At 40.7% G+C, this 26,064-nt stretch overlaps 1 protein-coding gene across 2 annotated transcripts; it reads left to right on the top strand.

Annotated features, from left to right (window-relative positions):
* The first annotated feature begins 8,070 nt into the window (after positions 1–8,070).
* On the top strand, positions 8,071–26,044 carry LOC139461196 (angiogenic factor with G patch and FHA domains 1-like). Of its 2 annotated transcripts, none has more exons than XM_071242793.1 (13): positions 8,071–8,130; positions 9,674–9,986; positions 10,834–10,886; positions 12,237–12,374; positions 16,797–17,015; positions 17,564–18,161; positions 19,126–19,286; positions 20,837–20,938; positions 21,187–21,343; positions 22,721–22,803; positions 23,825–23,955; positions 24,746–24,845; positions 24,993–26,044. In XM_071242793.1, exons 2-13 carry the CDS (start codon positions 9,701–9,703, stop codon positions 25,260–25,262), a joined length of 2,298 nt encoding a protein of 765 aa, XP_071098894.1. In that variant the 5' UTR covers positions 8,071–8,130; positions 9,674–9,700; the 3' UTR covers positions 25,263–26,044. The 2 variants fall into 2 exon arrangements, with proteins under 2 accessions (XP_071098894.1, XP_071098903.1); XM_071242802.1 differs by lacking the exon at positions 17,564–18,161 and adding an exon at positions 17,440–17,524.
* The last annotated feature ends 20 nt before the right edge of the window (positions 26,045–26,064 follow it).

The following is a 26,064-nucleotide window of genomic DNA, read 5'->3' as shown; positions in this document are numbered from 1 at the left end:
CCCCTGTAGAGAATACACTTCAGTTCCACAAACACATACCACTGCCCCTGTAGAGAATACACTTCAGTTCCACAAACACATACCACTGCCCCAGTAGAGAATACACTTCAGTTCCACAAACACATACCACTGCCCCTGTAGAGAAGACACTTCAGTTCCACAAACACATACCACTGCCCCTGTGGAGAATACACTTCAGTTCCACATACCACTGCCCCAGTAGAGAATACACTTCAGTTCCACAAACACATACCACTGCCCCTGTAGAGAATACACTTCAGTTCCACAAACACATACCACTGCCCCTGTAGAGAATACAATTCAGTTCCACAAACACATACCACTGCCCCTGTAGAGAACACACTTCAGTTCCACATACCACTGCCCCTGTAGAGAACACACTTCAGTTCCACAAACACATACCACTGCCCCTGTAGAGAATACACTTCAGTTCCACAAACACATACCACTGCCCCAGTAGAGAACACACTTCAGTTCCACAAACACATACCACTGCCCCAGTAGAGAACACACTTCAGTTCCACAAACACATACCACTGCCCCTGTAGAGAATACACTTCAGTTCCACAAACACATACCACTGCCCCTGTAGAGAATACACTTCAGTTCCACAAACACATACCACTGCCCCTGTAGAGAATACACTTCAGTTCCACATACCACTGCCCCTGTAGAGAATACACTTCAGTTCCACAAACACATACCACTGCCCCTGTAGAGAAGACACTTCAGTTCCACAAACACATACCACTGCCCCTGTGGAGAATACACTTCAGTTCCACAAACACATACCACTGCCCCTGTGGAGAATACACTTCAGTTCCACAAACACATACCACTGCCCCTGTGGAGAATACACTTCAGTTCCACAAACACATACCACTGCCCCTGTAGAGAATACACTTCAGTTCCACAAACACATACCACTGCCCCTGTAGAGAAGACACTTCAGTTCCACAAACACATACCACTGCCCCTGTGGAGAATACACTTCAGTTCCACATACCACTGCCCCAGTAGAGAATACACTTCAGTTCCACAAACACATACCACTGCCCCTGTGGAGAATACACTTCAGTTCCACAAACACATACCACTGCCCCTGTAGAGAACACACTTCAGTTCCACAAACACATACCACTGCCCCTGTAGAGAATACACTTCAGTTCCACAAACACATACCACTGCCCCTGTAGAGAACACACTTCAGTTCCACAAACACATACCACTGCCCCTGTAGAGAATACACTTCAGTTCCACAAACACATACCACTGCCCCTGTAGAGAATACACTTCAGTTCCACATACCACTGCCCCTGTAGAGAATACACTTCAGTTCCACAAACACATACCACTGCCCCTGTAGAGAACACACTTCAGTTCCACAAACACATACCACTGCCCCTGTAGAGAGTACACTTCAGTTCCACAAACACATACCACTGCCCCTGTAGAGAATACACTTCAGTTCCACAAACACATACCACTGCCCCTGTAGAGAATACACTTCAGTTCCACAAACACATACCACTGCCCCTGTAGAGAATACACTTCAGTTCCACAAACACATACCACTGCCCCTGTGGAGAACACACTTCAGTTCCACAAACACATACCACTGCCCCTGTAGAGAGTACACTTCAGTTCCACAAACACATACCACTGCCCCTGTGGAGAATACACTTCAGTTCCACAAATACATACCACTGCCCCTGTAGAGAATACACTTCAGTTCCACAAACACATACCACTGCCCCAGTAGAGAAGACACTTCAGTTCCACAAACACATACCACTGCCCCTGTAGAGAATACACTTCAGTTCCACAAATACATACCACTGCCCCTGTAGAGAATACACTTCAGTTCCACAAACACATACCACTGCCCCTGTAGAGAATACACTTCAGTTCCACAAACACATACCACTGCCCCTGTAGAGAATACACTTCAGTTCCACAAACACATACCACTGCCCCTGTAGAGAATACACTTCAGTTCCACAAACACATACCACTGCCCCTGTAGAGAATACACTTCAGTTCCACATACCACTGACCCTGTTGTGTGCCTATGCATGGTAAATACTGCAGGACAAACCACTTGGTGACACGGATAATCCTGGTGTTCATTTTCCTTTTAGTTGCAAAGAAAGACTGACATTGAGTATTGGTTTACCTAGGCGTTTGTGTACAAGATGTTAGCTACTTCAGGCCTATTTATGACAAGGTGTATGGAATTAATGCTATAGTTTTCTAAATTCTTCAGACATTTGGTGACAAGTTAGTTTATGACACTTGTAAGATGACCGGACCTGTAATGTCTGACATGGGGAGAAGGATGAAATACTTGTAAATAAGGGACATAGCCCTGTCCACATTCATGTCTTCCAAGATGTTGGTGATAAAATCTGAAATCTGCAGTGTATGTGTGAGAACTGTTGTGTACCGGTATGTCTTGTAAATACTCCCTCACTTATGTGCCTTTATATCACTGTGTGCATTGAGATGCTGAAAATATTTTCATAATTTCATGAATCTACGGTCAACACAGGACAGCAAGTTAGGCAATGGAAAAACATAGGAATTAAGTGAATGAGTTTGTTTCCTACACATTAGTAGCATAGTTGGCTTTCGCTATTGTTCATGTTAATCGTGCATTAGGCATAGTAAATGAACATATGACAAATGGATTTTGATACATATCCAACTATAAAAAAGCTAGATTTGGGGAAAAACAAGTCCCTTTGGGGGTTCATGAGTCTTAGACTAACGGACTAGTGACCGTGTCTGTTGATATATCTAAGTTGACAGTTCCGTTAGCACTTTAGATAGTTCCGTTAGCACTTTGACTGCCATATGAAATAACAGATCAGATTTCATGATAGAAACATTATTTACTAATTAAAGTGTGTTTTTTCAATGTGTTATAGTCAGTCACAACACTAAAGAGTTTTGACATCTTCAGAATTTAAAAAATTACTTTTGGTACCAGGTATATTATCTCAGGAAAGTTTGCTTGTCATACACACATTAAAATCATTGTCATGTTTGTTCCTATTCATGTTTTTCACCATGAAATCCTCTCTGTGTGTTATGCAGATTCTGTTCTAATGGTCGAGTAATTCCATTGCTACTGATAGGCATTATATTTGTTCATTGGTTTACAAAGCTTGTGGCCTTCAATTCAATGTGGGTGGTTTGGGGATAAAAATCAACTTCCAAATTAGATAACTATCACTAATGAAAAAACCACCATGTTTTACGTTTAAATTGTGTTTAGTAACAAACTCATGAAAAATAAAGTGCCTAACTGTGGTAGTAGTCAGTTGGATGACTGAGGGAGTCTCATCTACCATGTCCACCTTTACCCCCCTCCCCCCCCAACAAACAAAACAACCAAAAACTATCACAATTAATGATTTACTGCTGATTTTGATCAATTTCGCCCATCAGGCTCAGTCTGACCCAGAAACAGATTGTTGTACATGTATCAAACTTTACATGGCTAAGTGACATTGTAGGATGAAGTTGACAAGGACGATGCAGAGGGTTTAATGATCTCTATTTTGCTATGCTTGCCTGATATAGATCTTTTCGTGTGTTTGATTATGAAGTAATATTTTCAGCACTGACATATTTGAGTTTGAATATTAAGGCAAGACCTTTTTATGTGATTTACGGAAAAATTAATCTGAAAAGCACTGTTATATTTCGCTGAACATGCTGAGTGCATTGTCACCACAGGATCATAGGGCCCTCAGTAGGTTAAACTGCAAGACTGATGTGACAGGCTTAACTTTCACAGCAGCATATTCAGACAACTGCTCAAGAACCAACATAATAATCTGAAATGTGCTTTTTTATTGTCTGTTTCCCTCCAAGCCAGGATATTTCACATAAATATCTGCTTACCAAGAAATATACAGAAGTCGAGCCGAACTTTTTTATGTATTTGCAAGTTTATGTATACAGTGTAACTGTACACTTTATTCAGATGGGGACAATATGTCATAGTTAAGTGAGCCCTGTTAATCTTCATGACATAGTCCAAGATTAACATATATTATACCCACAACCTAATAGGGCGGGGTATATAGTTATACCAAGGAATTCTGTCCATCATGTCCTTCCGAGGACATTTTTTGTGTGTGACCTATAACTTGAAAGCTACTTCATAGATACTTTTCAAATTTGGTGAACACTTTTTATATCTAAAGGAGACTTGCAGTGCGAAGTTTGATTTCAGTATTTGGATTTTCTGAAAAAACAACAACTTTATTTCATTTTTTTATTTGGAATTTTTTAACTTAAACATTTGTGCGATCTATAACTTGAAAGCTACTTCATGGATTCTTTTCCAATTAGGGTTACAGTTTCTATAACAATAGGAGAGGTGCATTTGTGCAACCTATAACTAGAAAAGGTTATTTTCTGAAACACATATGATTTTTTTTCATGTTTTGAAATTAGAAATATGTTGGGAGACGAAGACGGAGGTATTAGTGAGCCCTGGTCACTGTTTGTCTTGTTTGCATTTAGGAATCTGGATACAGAGTAATGTCTCTTTGATTACGTATGACTGTATTCCTGCTGCTTTTCTTGGGTTTCACTGTACATAGCAGATGGTAAAGCATTTGTCATACTTCAGGATGCAGTCAATGGAAATTGAAATAAGAGTTTTGGTGTGTAAGATACCCCTGGAAGGAAGTGCTGATTGATTATCATGACTTAATATAGGATCATTTCTGTATATGAAAACAGTATTCGTTTTAGTTAATGTAGGTAGTTTATATTCTGTGGATCATATTTGACATGTTTTATGTTACACATTATCTTTTAAAGTATGCTTTTATGTGTATGTTTTTTATATGTTCATTGAATATTGAATTTGCATAGAAAGAAGATTGAAGATGGGACACATGCATCAGCCTCTGGTCTGCCTGGTCCAGATTGGATTATTTACAGGCCAATGTGATGTACCTACATTATTGCTAACTTTGGTGTAAAACATCAAATAAACAAAGATTATGTGTAATTATGTCATAATGTATTTCTAGCAATTATGTAGGCATGGGAAACGTGGAGATATTTGTTTATGATGTTTGGGCTATGTCTGATAATCACATGGTCTTCTCATCAGTGACCGACATAGTCACAATGCAGTGACATCATCCAACAGTGGATGATATCATCCATCAATGCAGTGACATCATCCAACAATGGATGATATCATCCATCAATGCAGTGACATCATCCAACAATGCAGTGACATCATCCAACAGTGGATGATATCAACCAACAATGCAGTGACATCATCCAACAATGCAGTGACATCATCCAACAGTGGATGATATCATCCAACAATGCAGTGACATCATCCAACAATGGACGATATCATCTCTCTCAGTCATACACTATGGAAGCCAAAGCTACTAGTTACCTGGGTAACAGAAACAAGTCAATGCATTCTTTGAAGGAATTTTGCATATTTTAATGTACACTTAAATAACATTAACCAGATGATTTCACCTGATAATAAATAAATTGTTTGTTCTTTATGTTAAAGTATGGGAGTTACGATCACCTTCGTGCTGCGTTACCATTGTGGAACGCATTCCTTAATTTTAAAAGTGACCGTTGTATGGCATTGTATTAATATGTGTCAACTTTTAATGTGTTTGAAGTATTATTCTGTTAATTTAAACTCAATTTGATTGTGCTCTGGATTGCGTAGATGTCCACCTATTTACACATGACAGTGAAGTGTTTTAAAAAAAAAGTTATAAACAGCAAATAATAAATAGAATACTTAATAAGCTCCTGTGTAATACCAATTTTGTGAAACGAGTGAATAGTTCTTGTATCTGACGAGCGAAACTTCAAATATGACTGTTATTTTTTTAACCACAACATATTCCTGACATGATGGAGCCTAATGACATTATTGGTGGTGGTGGTGTTAGTCAAGGGGAGAAAGTCTGAGAAATAAAGGGTAAAACTACATTACTTAAAAACACAATCTCATTGAATTCAGATCTTTTACTTTGATATGATACCACTTCATGGAAAAGATCTTTTTTACATGAGATTGGTTCCAAAACTACAATGGATTCTGTTTCAAAAGGATATTCCCCCCCCAAAAAATTGACCCATTTAAATTTGTTTTTGAATTAGCTACAGCTTACTATCTGTTGTTTTTTAAAAGTTTGACTTTAAATACCTAGAGCTTATATGTTGACATGGTATCCATTCAACAAGTAATTAAACAATATTTGTACAAATGTTTGATTTGAAATGTGTTTAATTTATATCTAGATGCAGTTGGAGTGTGTGGATGTCCATGGTATGAGGGATTCTTGCGAAGTTTACAGTCTATACTGCTACTTGTAATTAAAATCAAATGTAAGGCGTGTGTATGTCTTGGTATGCCCCGTAAACAAGTTCAGTGTTATAAGCAGATCCATCGGGTCATGTATGTCCACCTGTTCACCTTCTCAGCTGTTATATTATATGTGAAGTCTTTTTTAATTGGTCAGAATAAAGCTTGATTGTAAAAAAGTATATGTTGTGTCTATATATTGTTGAGAGAACTGAAACGTTCAATGTGCTGTTGAGGGTGTCTGATTGCCAAATGAAAGAGTTATCTCCCTTTCCATGCCAAGCACTTTGGGTTTGTTTTTATTATCACTGAATAATTATTTTGTTAACATTTGTGAAATTCAGCAGATCCTTTTACCAAGTAATATATAACCTGCCACACATTACCCTTCATTATTCAGTGGAAGTGGTGAAGTCCATGTAACTTTTGAATGTAGCAATTTACTTTGAACTTTATGATGATCCCAAACTACACCAGCTTGAAGTGTTTGTGTTTGCACAGGATTCGGAAGGGTATTGATGTTAACGTGTGTCAATGACATCTTTTTCTATATCACTTTGTATTAAACTGGTTATATTTTCATGATTTTGTTAATAAATCTTATTCTTATGTGCAAATGTTTTGTTTTTATTTTGGCTCAACATGATGTCATCAGAGTGATCATGGTGTAAATGTCACCTATTCATCTCTTGTCAAGGGGACTGGGTTTGTGAATAAAAGTGACAAAATACTTTCCAGAGCCTGAAGAAATCTTTGCTAAAAGCAGAATATTTTCTACGTTTACGACTGTACTTTAGCATGTGTTGATGAATCACTATAAAATATTGATTATACCAGGTGTTCGTGAAAAGATGATTGTATCCTGCCCCACTGGTGGCACTTATCAGAAACACATGCAAAGGCATGTCAATTGTTCACCTGAAGAAATGTGGGAAATTGATACAAAAATATGAGCAAATAGAGTCAGTCTCAAGGTTCATGCTTTGAGATATAACATTTCTGATATGGGAAGAAAACATCATGGCATATCTCCATGGCATGGCATGGCTGCCATTTATGAACACACTATTAATTTCAGTGACTGTTGTATTCCATTTGATTGATGGAATCACTTGGACTTGGGACATGATGGAAATATGTCATATTAAAGTAATCATTCAAAGTGTGAATTTTGTTATGTTATTGTTCTCCACAATTAAATGAAGGTACTTTACACATAGTAAATAATAAGTGGAACAGCAGATTTGGAATATTTAAGTTCATTGTTTTTTCACTAATTGTTTTTAGATATTTGATGGAGGCTGTAAATTTCGCAATACAAAATATGAAGATTAGAGATGTTATATCTTGGTTTGATCTGTCTTTCCTCTGAAAGTTGATTTTATTGAATTTAAAACTTTTTTTATATATAAAACATTTTGACAGTCATCTGAATTGTCCAGTATTGTCATTGGCATAATTGCAATTAGTTTAAGAATATATTAAGAGAATGAAAAAGCCACAAGCCTGCCACTGCCGTCACTTGTTTGACCAGTACCCGCAATGAACAGTCACGAACATTAACCGTTACACGAAAGATTATAATGTCGATTTAACAGTAAATACCGTAAATAGTCACATTTTTAGCGAGTGATTCCTTTGATTGCTCGCAAGTTACCTCCCTTACAAATGAGTTTGTGGCGAAATGAAAGCGACATGTTATCATGTCGGTATGAACGTGCTTTGAACAGGTACGATGTTTTGACAAATAAAGACAGTTAATTAATTATGAACGATTCACTTTGTAGACCATATGTTATAGAGTGTTAGAGAGCACACCGTGAACACTATGTTTCAAAATGAATTCGTTTGTAGATAGACCTTCAATTTTCGTGCACACAGTGCTTTGTGATTGTAATTCTGGTTAAGATATTGTGAATACATTTTAGATGATATATACATGTCTTAGCGACATTGTCACACATCCACTGGATTTCACCTTTGAAAACCATGGCTCCATTTTGCAATATGTGTTATTGTCCACGGCAGTAACAACAACACAAGACTTGTCAACAGTATCATGCACGGTGTTTAAATCATTCTTCATATCCGCAACTGTTCTAACAATCTAGTGCATTACGTATCCCCTTGAACAAAAACGTATTTTATCACCAACCATATCAAGCCCAGTCTATTGTTCTATCAATTCATGTTGGTAGATATCATGTAGTTCTGGGACGAGCTCACATTTTCTACACGGATACAGGTGATTGTTAGATTGGGAATTGTTTAACTCAAGCCCGGGCAAAAAATATTTAGATACACATATTTAACGATCAGGCCATACATACACTGAAGTTGATTGAATCATCATCTAATTCAAACAAATAAAAGTCGTCAGAAAGAAATGCGAACAATAGTGACTTGTTCTGTAACCATGGAGTTATAGTGAATTTTTGTCATTAAACAATATATCACATGACTAACCACAGGGTCTGGGTAGCCCTTGGTGTACCTGTGTCCTAACAGTTACCACCCGAACAGAGTATCCAAATTACCCGTCCTAGCCCTAGTATCAGGTACAGGTATATATGTTCTCGAACAAAGCAATACCATAGGCACCATGTTAACCCAATAAATTTGTATTTGCCAACAATTTTACATCAACTGGAATGTTCAGATTCCAATCGAGGCTGTATGTGAACTCATAACCTAAATAATTTTGTAGACACTCCCAATTTGTAGACAAAATTCATGGTTATCTCATAGACAAAACAAATAGATTTGGGAATTCTTAAAATTTAAGTGGACATCCAAAGATATAGTTCTAATGGAGGAGTAAGCAGACACTCAGGGCACAAGAAATCCTAACTCAAGTCATCTTTCACTAGCTGGCAATAAAAGTTGGCTTATACACAGACGGTAGCAACTGTCACATAGAAATGCATGTTGTCTCTTTCTTACTTCTTCCTTGCATGTAAAGCAGTTTGCCATTTCAAATCCAAAGATATGCCAGTTCTGCCAGTTATCTTTCATAGTGATAGATATGGAATCACAAATATTCTATCAAAGCAAAAGTATGGTAATCCCATACTCCACTCACCACTTACTGAATGATCCTCTTGTCCTCAGTCTGGATATACTTAGGGGCTAAAAGCACAAAGCCCCACCCCAGAATTATCCCTGAACACTACTTGTAGAAATAGTTCATTGGCATTAGCAGGCTCATGCAGAGGTCATTAGCTAACCTGACAAAAGCAAATCTATGTGAAACTATCAACCAAATATTTACAGTATTTCAGGACTCCATAAAACCTAGCCATGGCAGGTGATGATATGGAGATTGAGACATTAAAGACAAAGGTCCTGGAACTGGAAGCTGAACTCTCAGCAGTGAAGCAGGAACTAGAAGATGCCCACAAGGAAATAGAGAAAGGGGCAAAGGCTTTGGAAAAGAAAAAACGACAGCTCGAGACAGCCAATACATACAATGATGATCTTCGTGAACAGATGACAGCCTTGAGTCGAGAGATTCAGGACTTCCGAGACAAATGGCGAACTAGGAAGGAGATAGGGCTCCAAGCAGTTGCAGAGGAGATTCTTACTGGTATTGATCATTGTTGATTGACATGACTGTTGAATGTTGTGTATGGGTGTGATGTGAAATGGGGTTTAAAGGAAAGTAGTGAGTTAGTTGGGTAGAACACCTCCTCCTGAGGCAAGAGAGTTCACTGACTTTAAAAGTCCAGTTTCCACCTTGCCAAATAGGCTGGAATTCCTGGGCTCGTTGTGGACACCAATGGCTGTTACGAGTTATGTCCCCTCTAAGCCTTTTGCTACGGACCAATCAGATTCCACCTCTCATATCACTTGCTTTTGTTTCAAACAAAATAGCTGCGCCTAGTCAAGACGATCTGATTGATAATCAAGATCTATATTGTGATAAAACGGGTCTTACATGACGCAGTGCATCAAATCACTTGAGCACCTTGATTAAAAACATGAAAAGACTTGGAAAATATCTGTTGACAACGAGTTGGCCGTGCACATGCTTTGCAAATCCTGCAATCGACTGAAATCTGCACAACAGTTTACTAACCGGATTTCGATTTTGTTGCACGATTTTGATCGAACTATGCATATACTTGTTAGTCCAGCCAAAATGTAACTCCATAATACCAACCTAGTTCCGCAAGGGTAGAAACTGGACTTTTATAGTCAGTCAACACCCCTGGATAGATGGGTAGAACACCAATTTGAACAGTATTGTTGTATATCACAGCATCAGGATAAATATAACAGAAAATAAAATAAACAACTGATCAGCACTAGTTTATCAGTTGTTCAATGTAGTAGAAGGATATCTACCAGTACCACTGTTTTCTTGCTCTGTAAGTTATCTGATGTACTTGTGTCATGTGTGTGTCATTGTCTTGTGTGTATATTTGCCACAGAGCTAGGAGATAAGCCACTGCCAAGTTGGGAAAATGGAGGAACTACCACACTGGTAATTTGACTAATTTTGATCACATTGAGCATGTTTGGTTTTTTCAACAGTTTGTATGGCAATGTTCCCTGTGGGGACTCTGGGTTAGATTTGTTCTCCAGCAACCTGTGCTGGTTGAAAGAGGTGACTAAATGGATTGGGTAGTCTAACTCGGTGACTACGTATCTGCGTGTCTTCAACCCTGAAGGGCTGGATCGTTGCTTGCTCACACTATCAATCTCTGAATTGTGTGGCCTAGACCTTACTGTCTACAGACCGTCATCATATAGCTGGAAGATTGCTGAGTGCAGCATTAAACAACAAACAAACACGACTCAGTAAAAGCCTTTGTAACCACCATCATATAGCTGGAAGATTGCTGAGTGCAGCATTAAACAACAAACAAACACGACTTAGTAAAAGCCTTTGTAACCACCATCATATAGCTGGAAGATTGCTGAATGCAGCATTAAACAACAAACAAACACGACTTAGTGAAAGCCTTTGTAACCACCATCATATAGCTGGAAGATTGCCGAATGCAGCATTAAACAACAAACAAACAAACAAAAACCTTTGTCAACCTGTATAAACATGATAAAGTCATAATTCTGTGAGTTTTAAAGTACACTTCATGCTTGTCTGCTTAACATTTGTAGCTTCTCCGTGCTGCAATCCCAAGTGAGGGAATCTCATTGCCTGTGTAAATATTTTAACTCCTGGAACAGCTTGACTAGTGAACATCGTTGCATTCATAGTCAACTCATGATGTTACTCAATGTGTGACCCGTGACGATCCGGGTTAGAATAGGTCTTCGGCAAACACATGCCTTCCGTAAAAGGTGACTATGCTTGTTGTAAGAGGCAACTAACAGGATCGGGTGTTCAGGCTCGCTGACATGGTTGATGCATGTCATTGTATCCCATGTGCGTAGATCGATGCTTTGATGTCAATCTCTGGATTGTCTGGTCCAGGCTCGATTATTTACAGACTGCCACCATATAGCTGGAATATTGCTGAGTGCGGTGGTAAGCAACAAACAAGCAAACAAACAAACACATCTCAATGTGTACTGATCCAATGTGGCTGCCATGGTAGTATGTCAGTTCCAGTTTTGATGTGTCGGTCGGGTAGCCAAGTGGTTAAGGCGTTCGCTCGTCACACTGAAGACCCGGGTTCGATTCTCGAATTGGGTACAATGTGTGAAGCCCATTTCTGGTGTCCCCCTTCGTGATATTGCTGGAATATTGCTAAAAGCGGCGTAAAACCCTACTCACTCACTCCAGTTTTGATTGTATTCTAAATTCATGAAATACATGGACATTTCTCTTACTTGTGTTTTTGATGCAGTTGTTCTGTGTTTGTTACAGGAGGGCACAGACAAGCCAGTCTCTATAGCAGAAGCCCTGAAACTGACGGCAGAGGCAACTCTGTCCCAGTCAGGGTTTGTGTTCGATGATAACAGTGGACTCTACTATGATTACAACTCTGGATACTACTACAACCATGTGAGTAGGCTTGCATTGGAAGAGTCCAACAGTGGCATGCATAGCAGAGTTAGGATATGACTGAATTGGTGATCGGATCTAACCTGTCTGCAATGGTCTTAATGAGGCTGCATCTGTAAAGATCTGGGTTTAAGACCTATGTCTTCATCAACTCATGCTTGCTGTGAAAGGCAGCTACAAACAGGATCGGGTGGTCAGACTCTGTGACTGGGTTGGTGCATTGTATCCCAAATGCGTGGATCGATGCTCATGATGTCAATCACTGGATTGTCTGATCCAGACTCGATTATTTACAGATTGCCATCATATAACTGGAGTGCGGTGTTAAAGAACAAACAAGCTTAAAGAGACTAACACAGTCTGTGACTTTAGCCACTTGTCCAAATCTTAGTCTAGTAAAATGTAATCAGATCTAGGAAGATCAGTTTAGGCTAATCTATCTACCAAGATTAAAATCTGCTGAAATAATACCAAAATACTATCGCAATTGTTAATTACAATTCGTTTGATTCCATTTGAGACCGATGAATTGCTCACTAACTCAAAATCTAATAATTGCAACAAAACCAAAATGTGCACAGCGACATGAATTGGACAGACCAACTCTGATGGTTTGTCTCATAATTTTGGACACCCGAATCAAATTTTTTTTTTACAAACTATCATCATATTGTTGACATTTTTTGCCATCCCATACCAGGGAGGACCAGTCGCTCATGGAACAGCCAGGTAATGAACAAGCATGTGCACCGTATATGGGGGTCATCTCAAAAGACGTTTTGGGTGTTCAATCGGAGTCACTGTTGGAGGTTTCTGAAGCCGTGACAGTGCATTCGGAATTGCCGCTGTCAGGGTCTACCCTGATGATCACTGGCTTGATTGTGGCATGGTCCAATCCACTATGATCCCAATAATGTCTCTCTATTTCATTCTCAACTTTCTCAACACACTTTTGCCACGTTTCCTGCGTGATGGTGTCTGTTGATTGTTGAACCAGTTTCTGTACATCCCGCAGTTTGAATGTTGTATTTTGCCTGGCAACATCTGATTTAATGATACCCCAAATTAGTTCTATTGGGTTTAAATCGCAATGATAGGGCTGCAATCGCAAAACTGAATGGCCATGTTCTTTAAGATACATGTCAACTTTAAAGACAGGTGTGGTTTTATTAGACTTTATCATATCATACAGAACAGGTTTCGTTGCTTTTTGTGGATACCGTATTGCTTTGTGTGTCAACTATTCTATCATATCGCCCTTCCTACTGTTAGACATGGGGGCTTTTGTGTTAGGTACCTGAACGCCATGATATGGAGCATTGTCCATGACAACCAGACTCTTTGGGGGCAATACCGGTATCAGTTGAGTTCGAAACAATTCTAGGAATACCGCTCCGTTCATTTCGGTATGATAGTCTCGGTTGTCCTTGGATTTTGCCTTGAAGACCAGCGAACAGCCTGGTAGGAATCCCTGACTCTTGCAGACAGCATGGAGCACAATAAGCCGCTCACCCTTGCCAAGTGGCAATTTCCTGGCACAGAAATCAGAAGAGGAGCTATGGAACCATTGTGTTCCTGTGGTATGGGAAGCGTTTACCACATGTTTTGTATACGGGCTCATAACCCTCGTAATGCTTTTCTCGTATTGTGCGTAAGAAATGGTTCCTTAGTCGAACAATATCAGACCTCTCGCATAATGCATGTCTATTTTCGGAGCCTACTTTTTTGTAACGGAAACCAAATTGGTGTAGCAATTTCCATAACTGATATTTTGAAATGGTCAAAGAATGAATTGTCTCCATATATTTTTTTAGAGTATGGAGAGAGACAAAGGTATTTTGTTTATACAGAGTCTTAATGGCGTTTCTAACCATCTCTTGTTGAAATGAATCGACTTTAAAACATCGCTAGGCTTTTGAGATGGTCCCCTCAGGTGTGTCACTGCAGGTTGAATCTGTACACTTTTTTAACATAGTCTTTAACTTCCCTTCTGTTATCCCAACTGCACTTGCAGTTCGTAAACGATACTTTTCAAAGCATATTGTGGTCTACCTCTTTCACATTCTTTTCAAAAAAAATTGAAGACGTTGCAAATAATTGACTTCGCGTCGAGTGATGTTCTCATTGTTTCAGGTATAGCAATCACGCATCTATGGTTTGCTCAGCAAGCCTTACGTCACTTTCGCACACGAAACTCGCCCCCCTGGCTGTTCTATGAGCAACTGGTCCTCCCTGGTAGGGGATGGCAAAAAATGTCAACAATATGATGATCGTTTGTTAAACAATTTTTTGATTCGGGTGTCCAAAATTATGAGACAAACCATCAGAGTTGGTCTGTCCAATTCATGTCGCTGTGCACATTTTGGTTTTATTGCAATTATTAGATTTTGAGTTAGTGAGCAATTCATCGGTCTCAAATGGAATCAAACGGACTATAGCTAAGACAGCTGCCTAGGTGCTAATACTTATAAATTGGAAACAAGCCATTCCAGCGGTGAGAATATTACTTGCAAAAGATTGCAAAATGCACTTTTCAAGAATGATCTATTTTATAAGATTTTTATAACACCATCATTGAGTTTTGATCACATGGTTACAATCTGGGTAAGGCTAGGCAGTCAGGTGACTGAGAGCTGTTATATTTAGCAGTGTGTTCATCGCGATCTAGGTCAGTTGTGTATTATTATTATTAGTATAATAATAATAATAATAATAATAATAATAACAACAACAACAATAAAATATTAATAATAATAATAATAATAATAATAATAATAATAATAATCATCACCATCATCATCATCATCATCATCATCATCATTATTATTATTATTATTATTATTATTATTATTAATACTATATCTGCACTAAGAAAAATTCTACTGACTTAGAGATGGACTTGTGTTGTAACAACAACCATGCTTGTGTTGTAATTGCAATGGTTACTGTAAAGCTGGATAAGAATTTGAGCAGAGAAGTTTCATGTCCTGGTTATTTTGCAAAGTGAGACCCACATCAAACAAAGAGCGAAAGGATGCATCCTTCCTTAGTCACTTGCACCCATTGTGCATGATTACATACATATACCGTATTTGACGTAATAAACACCCAGGGAGCTCTCAAAATTAGAAATAGGGGGCTCTTGTTAGAATATAATTTTGGTGAAAGAGTTGAAAGAACGTAAATTTTGTGGTTTATGCAGACAGCCGGAAATGATACAAAAGAAAAGTCTGTACATGACAGATATATTTTTCCAGAATTTAATGGTGCATATAACACACGAGTGCGTATCATACACGAATAAATAAGTCTTGTGTACATTGATCAGTCGGAAGGGTGCTAATTGGGATTGTTCACTAGCCAGTATATTGGCAGTTATCGCCGTTAGAGCGGGGTGCTCATTACGGAGAATACGGTAATAGTTCCTCACATCCTGTTTCGTTATTTCACATTGTCTCCCAGTGTCGGTTGTCTAACCAGGAAAGTCTACTGACATGCCACATGTCATCATGCATACACTGTTTGATTGATTGTTTGTTGTTTAACGCTGCACTCAGCAGTATTACAGCTTTATGACAGTGGTCTGTAAATAATCGAATCTGGGCCAGACAATCCAGTGATTGACATCATGAGCATCGGTCCATGCAATTGGGATGTGGTAACATGCATCAACCAAGTCACCGAACCTGACCACCCGATCCCGTCAGTCGCCTCTTATGACAAGCATGGGTTGCTGAAGACCTATTCTAACCGGATCTTCACGGGTCCAGACATACACTGAGGACATGAATACCTGCTACTACAACCATGACAACATTGCTTGTCAACTACATGCATTAAAAGTAGCTTTGCCCTTTGGTAATCTCAGGAACAGGTTGTCGCCTAATTTCCAGACCAATTTAAGGCTATTATAAGCCATTCATGATAATTTCATGACACAAAACCTCCATCTTTACTGTTTTCCCGGAGCAAGGCCTCTATGACGCTTGTGTTGATCATCACAGGAGCAAGGCCAGTATAACACTTGTGTTGATTATCACAGGAGCAGGGCCTGTATAACACTTGTGTTGATTATCACAGGAGCAGGGCCAGTATAACACTTGTGTTGATTATCACAGGAGCAGGGCCTGTATAACACTTGTGTTTATTATCACAGGAGCAAGGCCAGTATAACACTTGTGTTGATTATCACAGGAGCAGGGCCTGTATAACACTTGTGTTGATCATCACAGGAGCAAGGCCCGTATAACACTTGTGTTGATCATCACAGGAGCAGGGCCTGTATAACACTTGTGTTGATTATCACAGGAGCAAGGCCAGTATAACACTTGTGTTGATCATCACAGGAGCAGGGCCAGTATAACACTTGTGTTCCTTATCACAGGAGCAGGGCCTGTATGACACTTGTGTTCCTTATCACAGGAGCAGGGCCTGTACTATGACCCAGCGACTGGAACCTACTTCTACTACGAGGAGGCGAGTGGAGAGTACAAGTTCCACTCCCAGGTGGAGCCACTCCAATACACGTGTCCCCCTAGCCAATCACAGCCCAGGAATCCCACAGCAGAGCCCTCTGGTAGCAAAGAGAAGGCGAAGAAGAAGAAGAGTAAGGATAAAAGGAAGAGAGAGAGGGAGGAGACAGTAAGTTCAATCTGGGAGAACTAGTCTTGGTTCTCTGTAAAGGTCAAATGTATCTGTTGATTCTAATTGTAGCCTCACCTGTAACAGTTTGGCCAAGAAATTCATTTTTTTAATAAATGTATTTGATAGGAGAAATTATATGTGTAACATATTCATAATGCGTCAATGTTTCAAGAACCCCAAGGGTTTTTTGGGGGGCAGATTAGATTACTAGTAAATCTGGTCGGTATAAGAGCTTACCAAATAGAGGATAGCAGAGTATGACACCATACGACACCCCCTTAAAAATCCATAGTTGATGTTAATTATCGTGTTTGACGACATTCTTAGTGAACTTCTGGAACCATCTCTGTCAGATCCGTGGTGACCCTGATCTTGTCCTGCTGCTATTTGTGCTGTTACCTCTGTCTTTGTATTTCTCCAGATTCCCACCAACCAGTCCGACGTGGACGAAGTGACCTCTGCCCTGCACAAACTGGAAATAGAAAACAGTTGGCAACAGGCAATAGGTAAAACCTAAACCTCACAAACTCTTTTTTCTCTTTCAGGAGCAAAGCAGGAAGAAAAGGAAAAAAGAAAAAGATGACAAAGAAAAATCCAAGTCGAGGAGAAGGAAATCAGAAAAAAAGAAAACAAAGAGAAAGAAGCATAGATCGCATCACAGAAGGGGAGGCAACTCTCGTGGGTCAGAGAAGGATGATATGCAATCTGTTGAGGAACCTGGGTCTGACTCTGGTAGAATCAGTAGACATCATGGGGACAAGGAGAGGGGTAGGAGGGAGAGGATGGCTGATAAAGATCGGAAAAGAAGTAGACATTCAAAAGGAAGGAAGAAAACAGTATTGGAAGACTCAGGAAAATTAAGTGTTGCACAAAAGAATCAACCCGAGTCTGATGTTGAGATGGGTGAAATTGTTGAATCTTCTCAGGAGCCACCTGATATGAAGTCTGTGGAGTCTTCGTCAGAAGGAGTGGTGCATCTGAGTGATGGTGAAGTGTTGTCAGACAGTTTCGCCTCTGGGAGGTGTGACCTGGAGCCGGGGGAACTGACGTCAGATACGGAGTCCTCCTCCACCCTCTCCTCCATCAGTGAGAGTAGTGTGGAGGAGGAGGAGGAGGAGGAGATCATAGAGGAGGAGCAGGAGGGTGGGCAGCATTGGTTGTCATGGTGACACTAAAGTTAACTGCAGAACCTTTCTGTTGAAAAGTTCTCAAAGTTTATTGATATATATAAATTTATATATGTGAGCTTAACACAAGTTTGTTGAAGCGTCTTTTTATCATTCAAGTAACAATTATGCCATCAACATATTTTTGTGTATTTTGAATTGATTAAGTATCTTATTCAAGATGACAGCCACTTTTATAAGGGTGCATCATACGTAGCATTGCCTTGAGAATGGGGCTTGTGCAGTACACCCTGTCATGACACACACAATTGAAACGACCGCCTGTGGTCTAGTGGTAGAGCATCTGCCTGCGTCATACCAAAAGACGTTAAAAGATTGTAGTTGTTGTTGCCCTGTCTGGTGCTTGGCTTTAAGGGCCTAAAACTAGGACTGGTCGGCTCAGAGTCAGTATACTGTGTCCGAGTGGGGTATTCATGTTAAACTGCGGCATGGTATCTCACTGAGCTAGCACTATAAATCGGCATCAGTCCACCAGTACAAGCAGAGAGAGTCACCTGACCTTACCTCAATTGAAACAGACAGATTGTGTCTCACCATTCCCAGATGATTGGTGTACCTGGCCCTGACTTGACACATCTACAGCCTGTCGAGACATTGCTTGGAAATAGCTGACAGGGCATTAAACAACACCCGGTAACTCAATTGTCATTTAGTTGCGTGAAAGGCGACTAACGGGATCAGGTGGTCAGGTTCCCTGACTTGGTTGATGCATGTCAGGGTATCCCAATTGCGTGGATCGATGCTCATGATGCCAATCACTGGATTGTCTGGTCCAGATTTGATTATTTACAGACTGCTGTCTTATAGCTGAAGTGCGGCATTAAACAACACACAATCAATCAATTATTTAGTTGTGCTCCAATACATCAGGTACAGCCCTGCTTGATGCCTCATTGTCATGTTCCTGTGTTCCATGTCAGAGGTCTCCACCAACTGGCCGCCCTGTATCCGCGTGATGGTCACAGAGTCGGACTGTCTGCCTGAAGCTACGCTGTTTATTGTCACCTGTGATGGCGCTAGCATTGGTCGTGAGAAGGACATGAACAACCTCATCAGAATACCTGACATCAATGTCAGCAAGGTAGGTGTCTGATCTCATATCTCGTTTCAAAGTAGGTGTCTGATCTCACATATCTTGTATCAAGGAAGGTGTCTGATCTCACATACCTTGTATCAAGGTAGGTGTCTGATCTCACATATTTCGTCTCAAGGTAGGTGTCTGATCTCACATATCTTGTATCAAGGTAGGTGTCTGATCTCACATACCTTGTATCAAGGAAGGTGTCTGATCTCACATATTTCGTCTCAAGGTTGGTGTCTGATCTCACATATCTTGTATCAAGGTAGGTGTCTGATCTCACATATCTTGTCTCAAGGTAGGTGTCTGATCTCACATATCTTGTATCAAGGAAGGTGTCTGATCTCACATATCTTGTATCAAGGTAGGTGTCTGATCTCACATATCTTGTATCAAGGTAGGTGTCTGATCTCACATATCTTGTATCAAGGTAGGTGTCTGATCTCACATACCTTGTCTCAAGGTAGGTGTCTGATCTCATATCTCGTCTCAAAGTAGGTGTCTGATCTCACATATCTTGTCTCAAGGTTGGTGTCTCATCTCACATATCTTGTATCAAGGTAGGTGTGTTATCACATATATCTTGTCAAGGTAGGTGTGTTATCACGTATATCTTGTATCAAGGTAGGTGTCTGATCTCACATATCTTGTATAAAGGTAGATGTCTGATCTTATATCTCGTCCCAAGGTTGGTGTCTGATCTCACATATCTCGTCTCAAGGTAGGTGTTTTATCACATATACCTTATCTCAAAGATAAAACCGAAATAAATACACATAATTACATATTTTCTCAGCACACCAACCCATTTATATCGAATGACAGTACATATTCTTGAAGATTTGAATCACGGTGTACTAGTTTACCAGTAATACTGTGCCGTCTGATGTGTGAGATCCTTAACTCATCATCAAGAAAACTCCTCAAAACCTCAAACCTTTTTCTGTTAAGGAAATTGCGCAAGTCCTATATTCTTTGGCCTTAAATTTAGTTTTGTCAGGTCCGTAACTATCATGATTCAACTTCCTTCAACTTCCGTCATAGCTTGGCTTGATCTCTGATCTCAAGTATTTTGTGCTTGTTGCGGATGACTTTTACTGGAGTCGCCATGTCAAAAACAGCTTCCATTATCATATGTTTTGCTTATCCTGCATTACTCCTTGATGCATTTACTGCTTACCTTATGACAAAGAAGACAGCCCCTCGCTTCCATTAATGCTACTGTGTCCTGGGGTGGTCGGGTAGCCTAGTGGTTAAAGCGTTCGCTCGTCATGCCGAAGACCCGGGTTCGATTCCTGAGATGGATACAATGTGTGAAGCCCATTTCTGGTGTCCCCCGCCGTGATATTGCTGGAATATTGCTAAAAGCGGCATAAAACCATACTCACTCACTCACTCACTACTGTGTCCTTACAATTTCTCACAAGTTCCTGTCCAGCTGACTATCGTCTGTGTCAACACCAGTCACTCAGCACTATCATTGCCAGTTGTCCTGACTTACACACTCGCCACTGACACTCTAGACAACAGCTGAATGAGATCTTTATTTACAGGTGCATGCTGGGATAACGTATGACTACAACCTGCAGAGTTATGTCATCACGGATTCTGGAAGTCAGAACGGAACATTCCTCAATGATGCTCGAATATCACAGGTCAGATTGCTACAAGTTGTGACATTTTGACGCATGTTAAGCTTATCATTATGCTTATGTTGTGATAATTTGAATAAAACTGAAAATAATTTTTCTTACACTGTAACCATGGTAACATCGTTATCCATGGAAACAAAATAAGAGATGTGTACTGGGATTTCCAAACGATGAATATTGTATTCAGACTGTAGGAGTGGATGGTGACCTGTCTAAGTGATAATGTTATATCATGGTATTCTCCCCTGAAGGTGAAGGCTGAGGGTACAGTGGTATCACATGGTGATATACTTCAAGTGGGCAATACGACGCTGTCCCTGCACATCCACCCTGGCAGTGACACATGTGATGAGTGTGAGCCAGGACAAGTCCTGGCCAGACTGCAGGCCGAGGAGAAGGCTAAACGAGGTTAGTGTCTGGCTGTTGTTGTGTCGAGGTCAGTGTGTAGCCATTGTTGTGTTGAGGTCAGTGTCTGGCCATTATTGTGTCAGTCATTGTTATGTCGAGGTTACTGTCTGGCCATTGTTGTGTGGAGGTCAGTGCTTGACCATTGTTGTATGAAGGTCATTGTCTGGCTATTTCTGTATTGAGGTCAGTGTCTGGCCATTGTTGTGTCAAGGTCAGTGCCTGGCCGTTGTTGTATGAAGGTCATTGTCTGGCTATTTCTGTATTGAGGTCAGTGTCTGGCCGTTGTTGTGTCAAGGTCAGTGCCTGGCCGTTGTTGTATGAAGGTCATTGTCTGGCTATTTCTGTATTGAGGTCAGTGTCTGGCCGTTGTTGTGTCAAGGTCAGTGTCTGGCCGTTGTTGTGTCGAGGTCAGTGTCTGGCCTTTGTTGTGTTGAGGTCAGTTTCTGGCTATTGGTGTATCAAGGTGAATGCCCGGCCATTGGTGTGTCGAGGTCAGTGTCTGGCCATTGGTGTATCAAGGTGAATGCCCGGCCATTGGTGTGTCAAGGTCAGTGTCTGGCCATTCATGTGCCATGGTCAGTGTCTGGCCGTTATTCTGTCTAGTCCTTGGTGTGTCGAGGTCAGTGTCTGGCCATTGGCGTATTGAGCTCAGTGTCTGGCCTTTGTTGTTGAGGTCAGCTTTGTGTCAGTATCATTGTCTTGTCTTTGGTGTGTCAAAGACAGTGTCGTGCCATTGTTGTGTCAGGGGTTAGTGTTTGGCCAGTGGTGTGTCGGGGTCAGTGTCTGGACCTTGTTTTTTCAAGGTCAGTGTCTAGTCATTGTTGTGTGGTGGTCAGTGTCTGGCCATTTCTGTATTGACGTCATGGTCTGGCCTTTTAAGTGTTGTGTTTCAAATGTTCACTTTGGAGTCTGGATGCTACTCTGAGTTAAGAAAGCTGTGCTACACCAGCATGTGAAGTCACTGTCATAGCCCCTGCATTGAGCAGTCTGATGGATAGGACAAGTAAAACTGTGTGCTTTGTAAGAGATCCTACATGGTGACAAATAGGTAGAAAAGTGCACAGATATTGTGCTGAGACAGCAAGGATCATTACCAGGGCAAAACAGGGATTCAAACACATCAGCTGATCTTGGCCTAGACATTTGCTGTATTTTAGACCACTTGGCTAACTGTGCCTCTCTTTTTTGAGAGACTTGCCTGGTTTTGAAAGCAAAGAACCACATTGATCAAAATAATGTTACAAATATATCCGTGTAAGATACCTGAGAAAAGTTGGGAGGATGTCTGTATTGTTATTGTATCGTATTGTAGATTATGTAGGTCAGCTGGCATTGTTGGGATGAGAGTCTTCAAGTAATGTGATGTGTGTGTTCCAGAGGTGAAGATTGTGAGTCGGGCAGACCGGCTGAAGGAGCACAGACAGCAGCTGAAGCAGATCAAGAGGAGATATGGCCTGGAGGTGAGCTGTCCACCACGAGGGGATTCCAGGGCCCCATGCTGGTAGTTGACATGGGTGTCCTGCCTGACCAGGTGTGACCCGGGATGACCCGGCTGACCCAGACTGACCAGGTGTGACCTGGGGTGACCCAGCTGACCCAGACGGACCTAGATTCACCTAGACTAACCAAAGCTGACCAAGACTGATCCAGACTGACCCAGACTGATCAGGACTGACCTAGCTTCACCTAGACTAACCAAGACTGACCTAGACTGACTCAGACTGACCTAGCTTCACCTAGACTAACCAAGACTGACCCAGACTGATCCAGACTGACCTAGCTTCACCTAGACTAACCCAGACTGACTCAGACTGATCCAGACTGACCTAGCTTCACCTAGACTAACCCAGACTGACTCAGACTGACCTAGCTTCACCTAGACTAACCCAGACTGACTCAGACTGACCTAGCTTCACCTAGACTGACCCAGACTGACCCAATGTGACCCAGACTGACCTAGATTCACCTAGACTAACCCAGACTGACTCAGACTGACCTAGCTTCACCTAGACTGACCCAGACTGACCCGCTGTGACCCAGACTGACCCGCTGTGACTTACGCGTGGATATTCAACATTCACTCACTCAAGCTTTTATCAAGTCAACTGAATATAAATAAAAGCAACAAAACCATTTTCGTATTCATAATAATTCTCTGCTTAAAGCAGAGGCCAGTGTACGATTGCGACTATGTCATTATATGAGTTTATGATGGATAATCAAATAGAGATGATACCAGGTGTTTGCAAAAAGGTGAGTGTATCCAGCCCCACAAACACATGCAAAGGCAAGTCAATTGATCACTCGGAAACATTCTCAGGAAACGTCTGACCAAAGAAGACAGATTAATGATGACTATGGTATACAAATGTTCCTGGTTTATAGAACTTATCCAAGACTGTCTGTGTTTGGTATTCATTTGTCTACCCGTGTCAGTCTTTTGCTGTTGGTTTGAGCTACATCATCCATCACCTGTTTCAGAACTGTGCCTACATAGACAACACAACAGCCATCAACAACCCAGCCTATGAAGACAAGGCAGCATCCAGGCGGCGCACAGTCGGCAGTGATAACCCACATGCTCCAGACGAGGCCCCAGCCTCTGTCATGCAGTAAGACGCAGCTATTACTGTGTTTGCCTTTATAGTATTTACAGCAGTTCTGTGCATGAATCGAGAGGTTATACAGAAGTTCTAAGGCCACAGGCCCATAGATATTTAAAGTCATGATGTTTGGCATATCAATGAATACATACATATAACTTACTAATCCTTACATGTGAAGCGACATTTTAAGTTTCATAACGTGATATATATATATTATATAGCCAATTAAAACTGCGTTCAATCTTACTCCACTTATTTAATTATAACTATATTGTGCCTGAGAGTTAGAACTTTTCTGTGCTTTTTCTATATATATGTATATTTTGAGACAATTGATTAATCATACGTTTACGATTTAAAGACATAAGCTTAACAAAATTGCTTCAAGATGGATTACTGAAATGATGCGAGTTTGTACTTCTGAATATTGTTGGCATACTAACAAGAAATGGTATTCATGGATCTCCACCTTTATATGTCTTCCTGTCTCCATTGTGAGCTTATGACAACCACAGCAGAAACGAGTTAAAGATATCCTGTAAGGTTTACTGTCAATGTCCTTTAAATAGAGTTCTCTGCATGTGCCAGTTGTGACATTCTGAAGTCCTGGGCACCGTTCCACAAAGGGATCGTAGCCTATGCTAAAGAATGGGAGTTAAATCATCTGTGGAACGGGGCCCTGTCTCCTTAAGCTGGCAGTCTTGTCCGCTTTGTCTCCATGGCAACTCATTACATATAAGTGATAACAGATGGCTTGAATTGATAGTTCCACTGATATCATTCGTCATGTTTTCAGACCAATCTCCACGGAGAACAAGGGCCGCAAGCTGCTGGCCAAGATGGGCTGGAAGGAAGGTCAAGGTCTGGGCAAGGACAACACAGGAATAGCAGAACCAGTCAGTGAAATAGTTTGTGATGTGATTATAAGAAAATTGACCAAGTGACAGAGTGAATTATGGGTTGAGGCTGATGAAAACATAAAAAAAATTCTGTTCATGGAGTCATTCAATTTTGAAGGACATATGACCTTGACCTTGTTTCAGATCAATGTGATGCTGAGGACCAATCAGGCAGCTGGATTAGGATCTGGGGCGGCGGTTCAGAAGAGCCTGGATGATGTGCAGACTGCAGGGAAGAGTCGGAGATGGCTGCAGGCACAGCAGAGATACAACAAGCTGGATAATCAACCTGTTGACCTGAGCAAACCCACCAACATGACCCTCTCCTTCAAGAAAGGCCCAACTGTCAACCTCCAGCCAAGGGTTGACCTTGGGGCAGGAGAATCCGATGAGGATGGAGACAAGGCAGGATGAGTTGGTGGACACAGTTTGTGCAGGACTCCAATCAAAGCTACCCAACAAACCAACCCATGCCATGACTACAGGCATTGTTCAGATGTCACTGAGATAAGCCAACAGGTAGAACAGACAGCGTCACTATGTGTTTCTGCCCCTACTACAGGGAACTTTGAGCCTGAAGGACTCTGTCCAAGGGAGGGTTTTGAAAACAGGAACTTGAGGGCACAAGGAGTGATGTAATGTCCTCTACACAAGCCAGGAGGTGATGTTGCGATAAGCAGTTTCTCGAGGCTGTTGCTTCTCGAGATGGAAGATTCATTGTGACTCATTATCGAGAAAATTGGATGTGCACTTATTTATTCATGATCTTTTCTTGAGTTATGCCTTGTCACATTGGCAACTGGGTATTTCCAGGCTAGATCTATTGTGTTAGGAAACAACAAGACGTTTCCAGGATCCTTAACTTGGTGAGATAATCCCTTGATAGTTACTGGTATTGCTGGATTAGTTGTCCAGGACATTGTTGCATTAAACTGGAATGATACCATATGTTCATCTGTCATTAAACCTCCATTAACTAATTAATTTCGGTTTTATCAAACTTTTTATGACGCCATGTTTACATTACAAAGCCATTATGATATTGGAGGTAAAGCATTAGGCTGTAATTAAACTAAACTTGCCTTATGAAATGTACAAATTTAAGAGAGCCGTGCGATAAACTGCAAAGTACAATGAAGAACGAAGCATGGTTTATTTAAAAAATAAACGACGAGTTGGAGTTGTTTATCATACAGTAAAACACTGCAGGGTTTTA

The sequence above is a fragment of the Haliotis cracherodii genome, unplaced genomic scaffold, assembly GCF_022045235.1.
Source record: "Haliotis cracherodii isolate W230 unplaced genomic scaffold, xgHalCrac1.p SCAF_1, whole genome shotgun sequence".
In the NCBI taxonomy this organism is placed as follows: domain Eukaryota; kingdom Metazoa; phylum Mollusca; class Gastropoda; order Lepetellida; family Haliotidae; genus Haliotis; species Haliotis cracherodii.
Note: the sequence above shows the minus strand (reverse complement) of the source record. Positions and strands in the feature narration are given on the sequence as shown.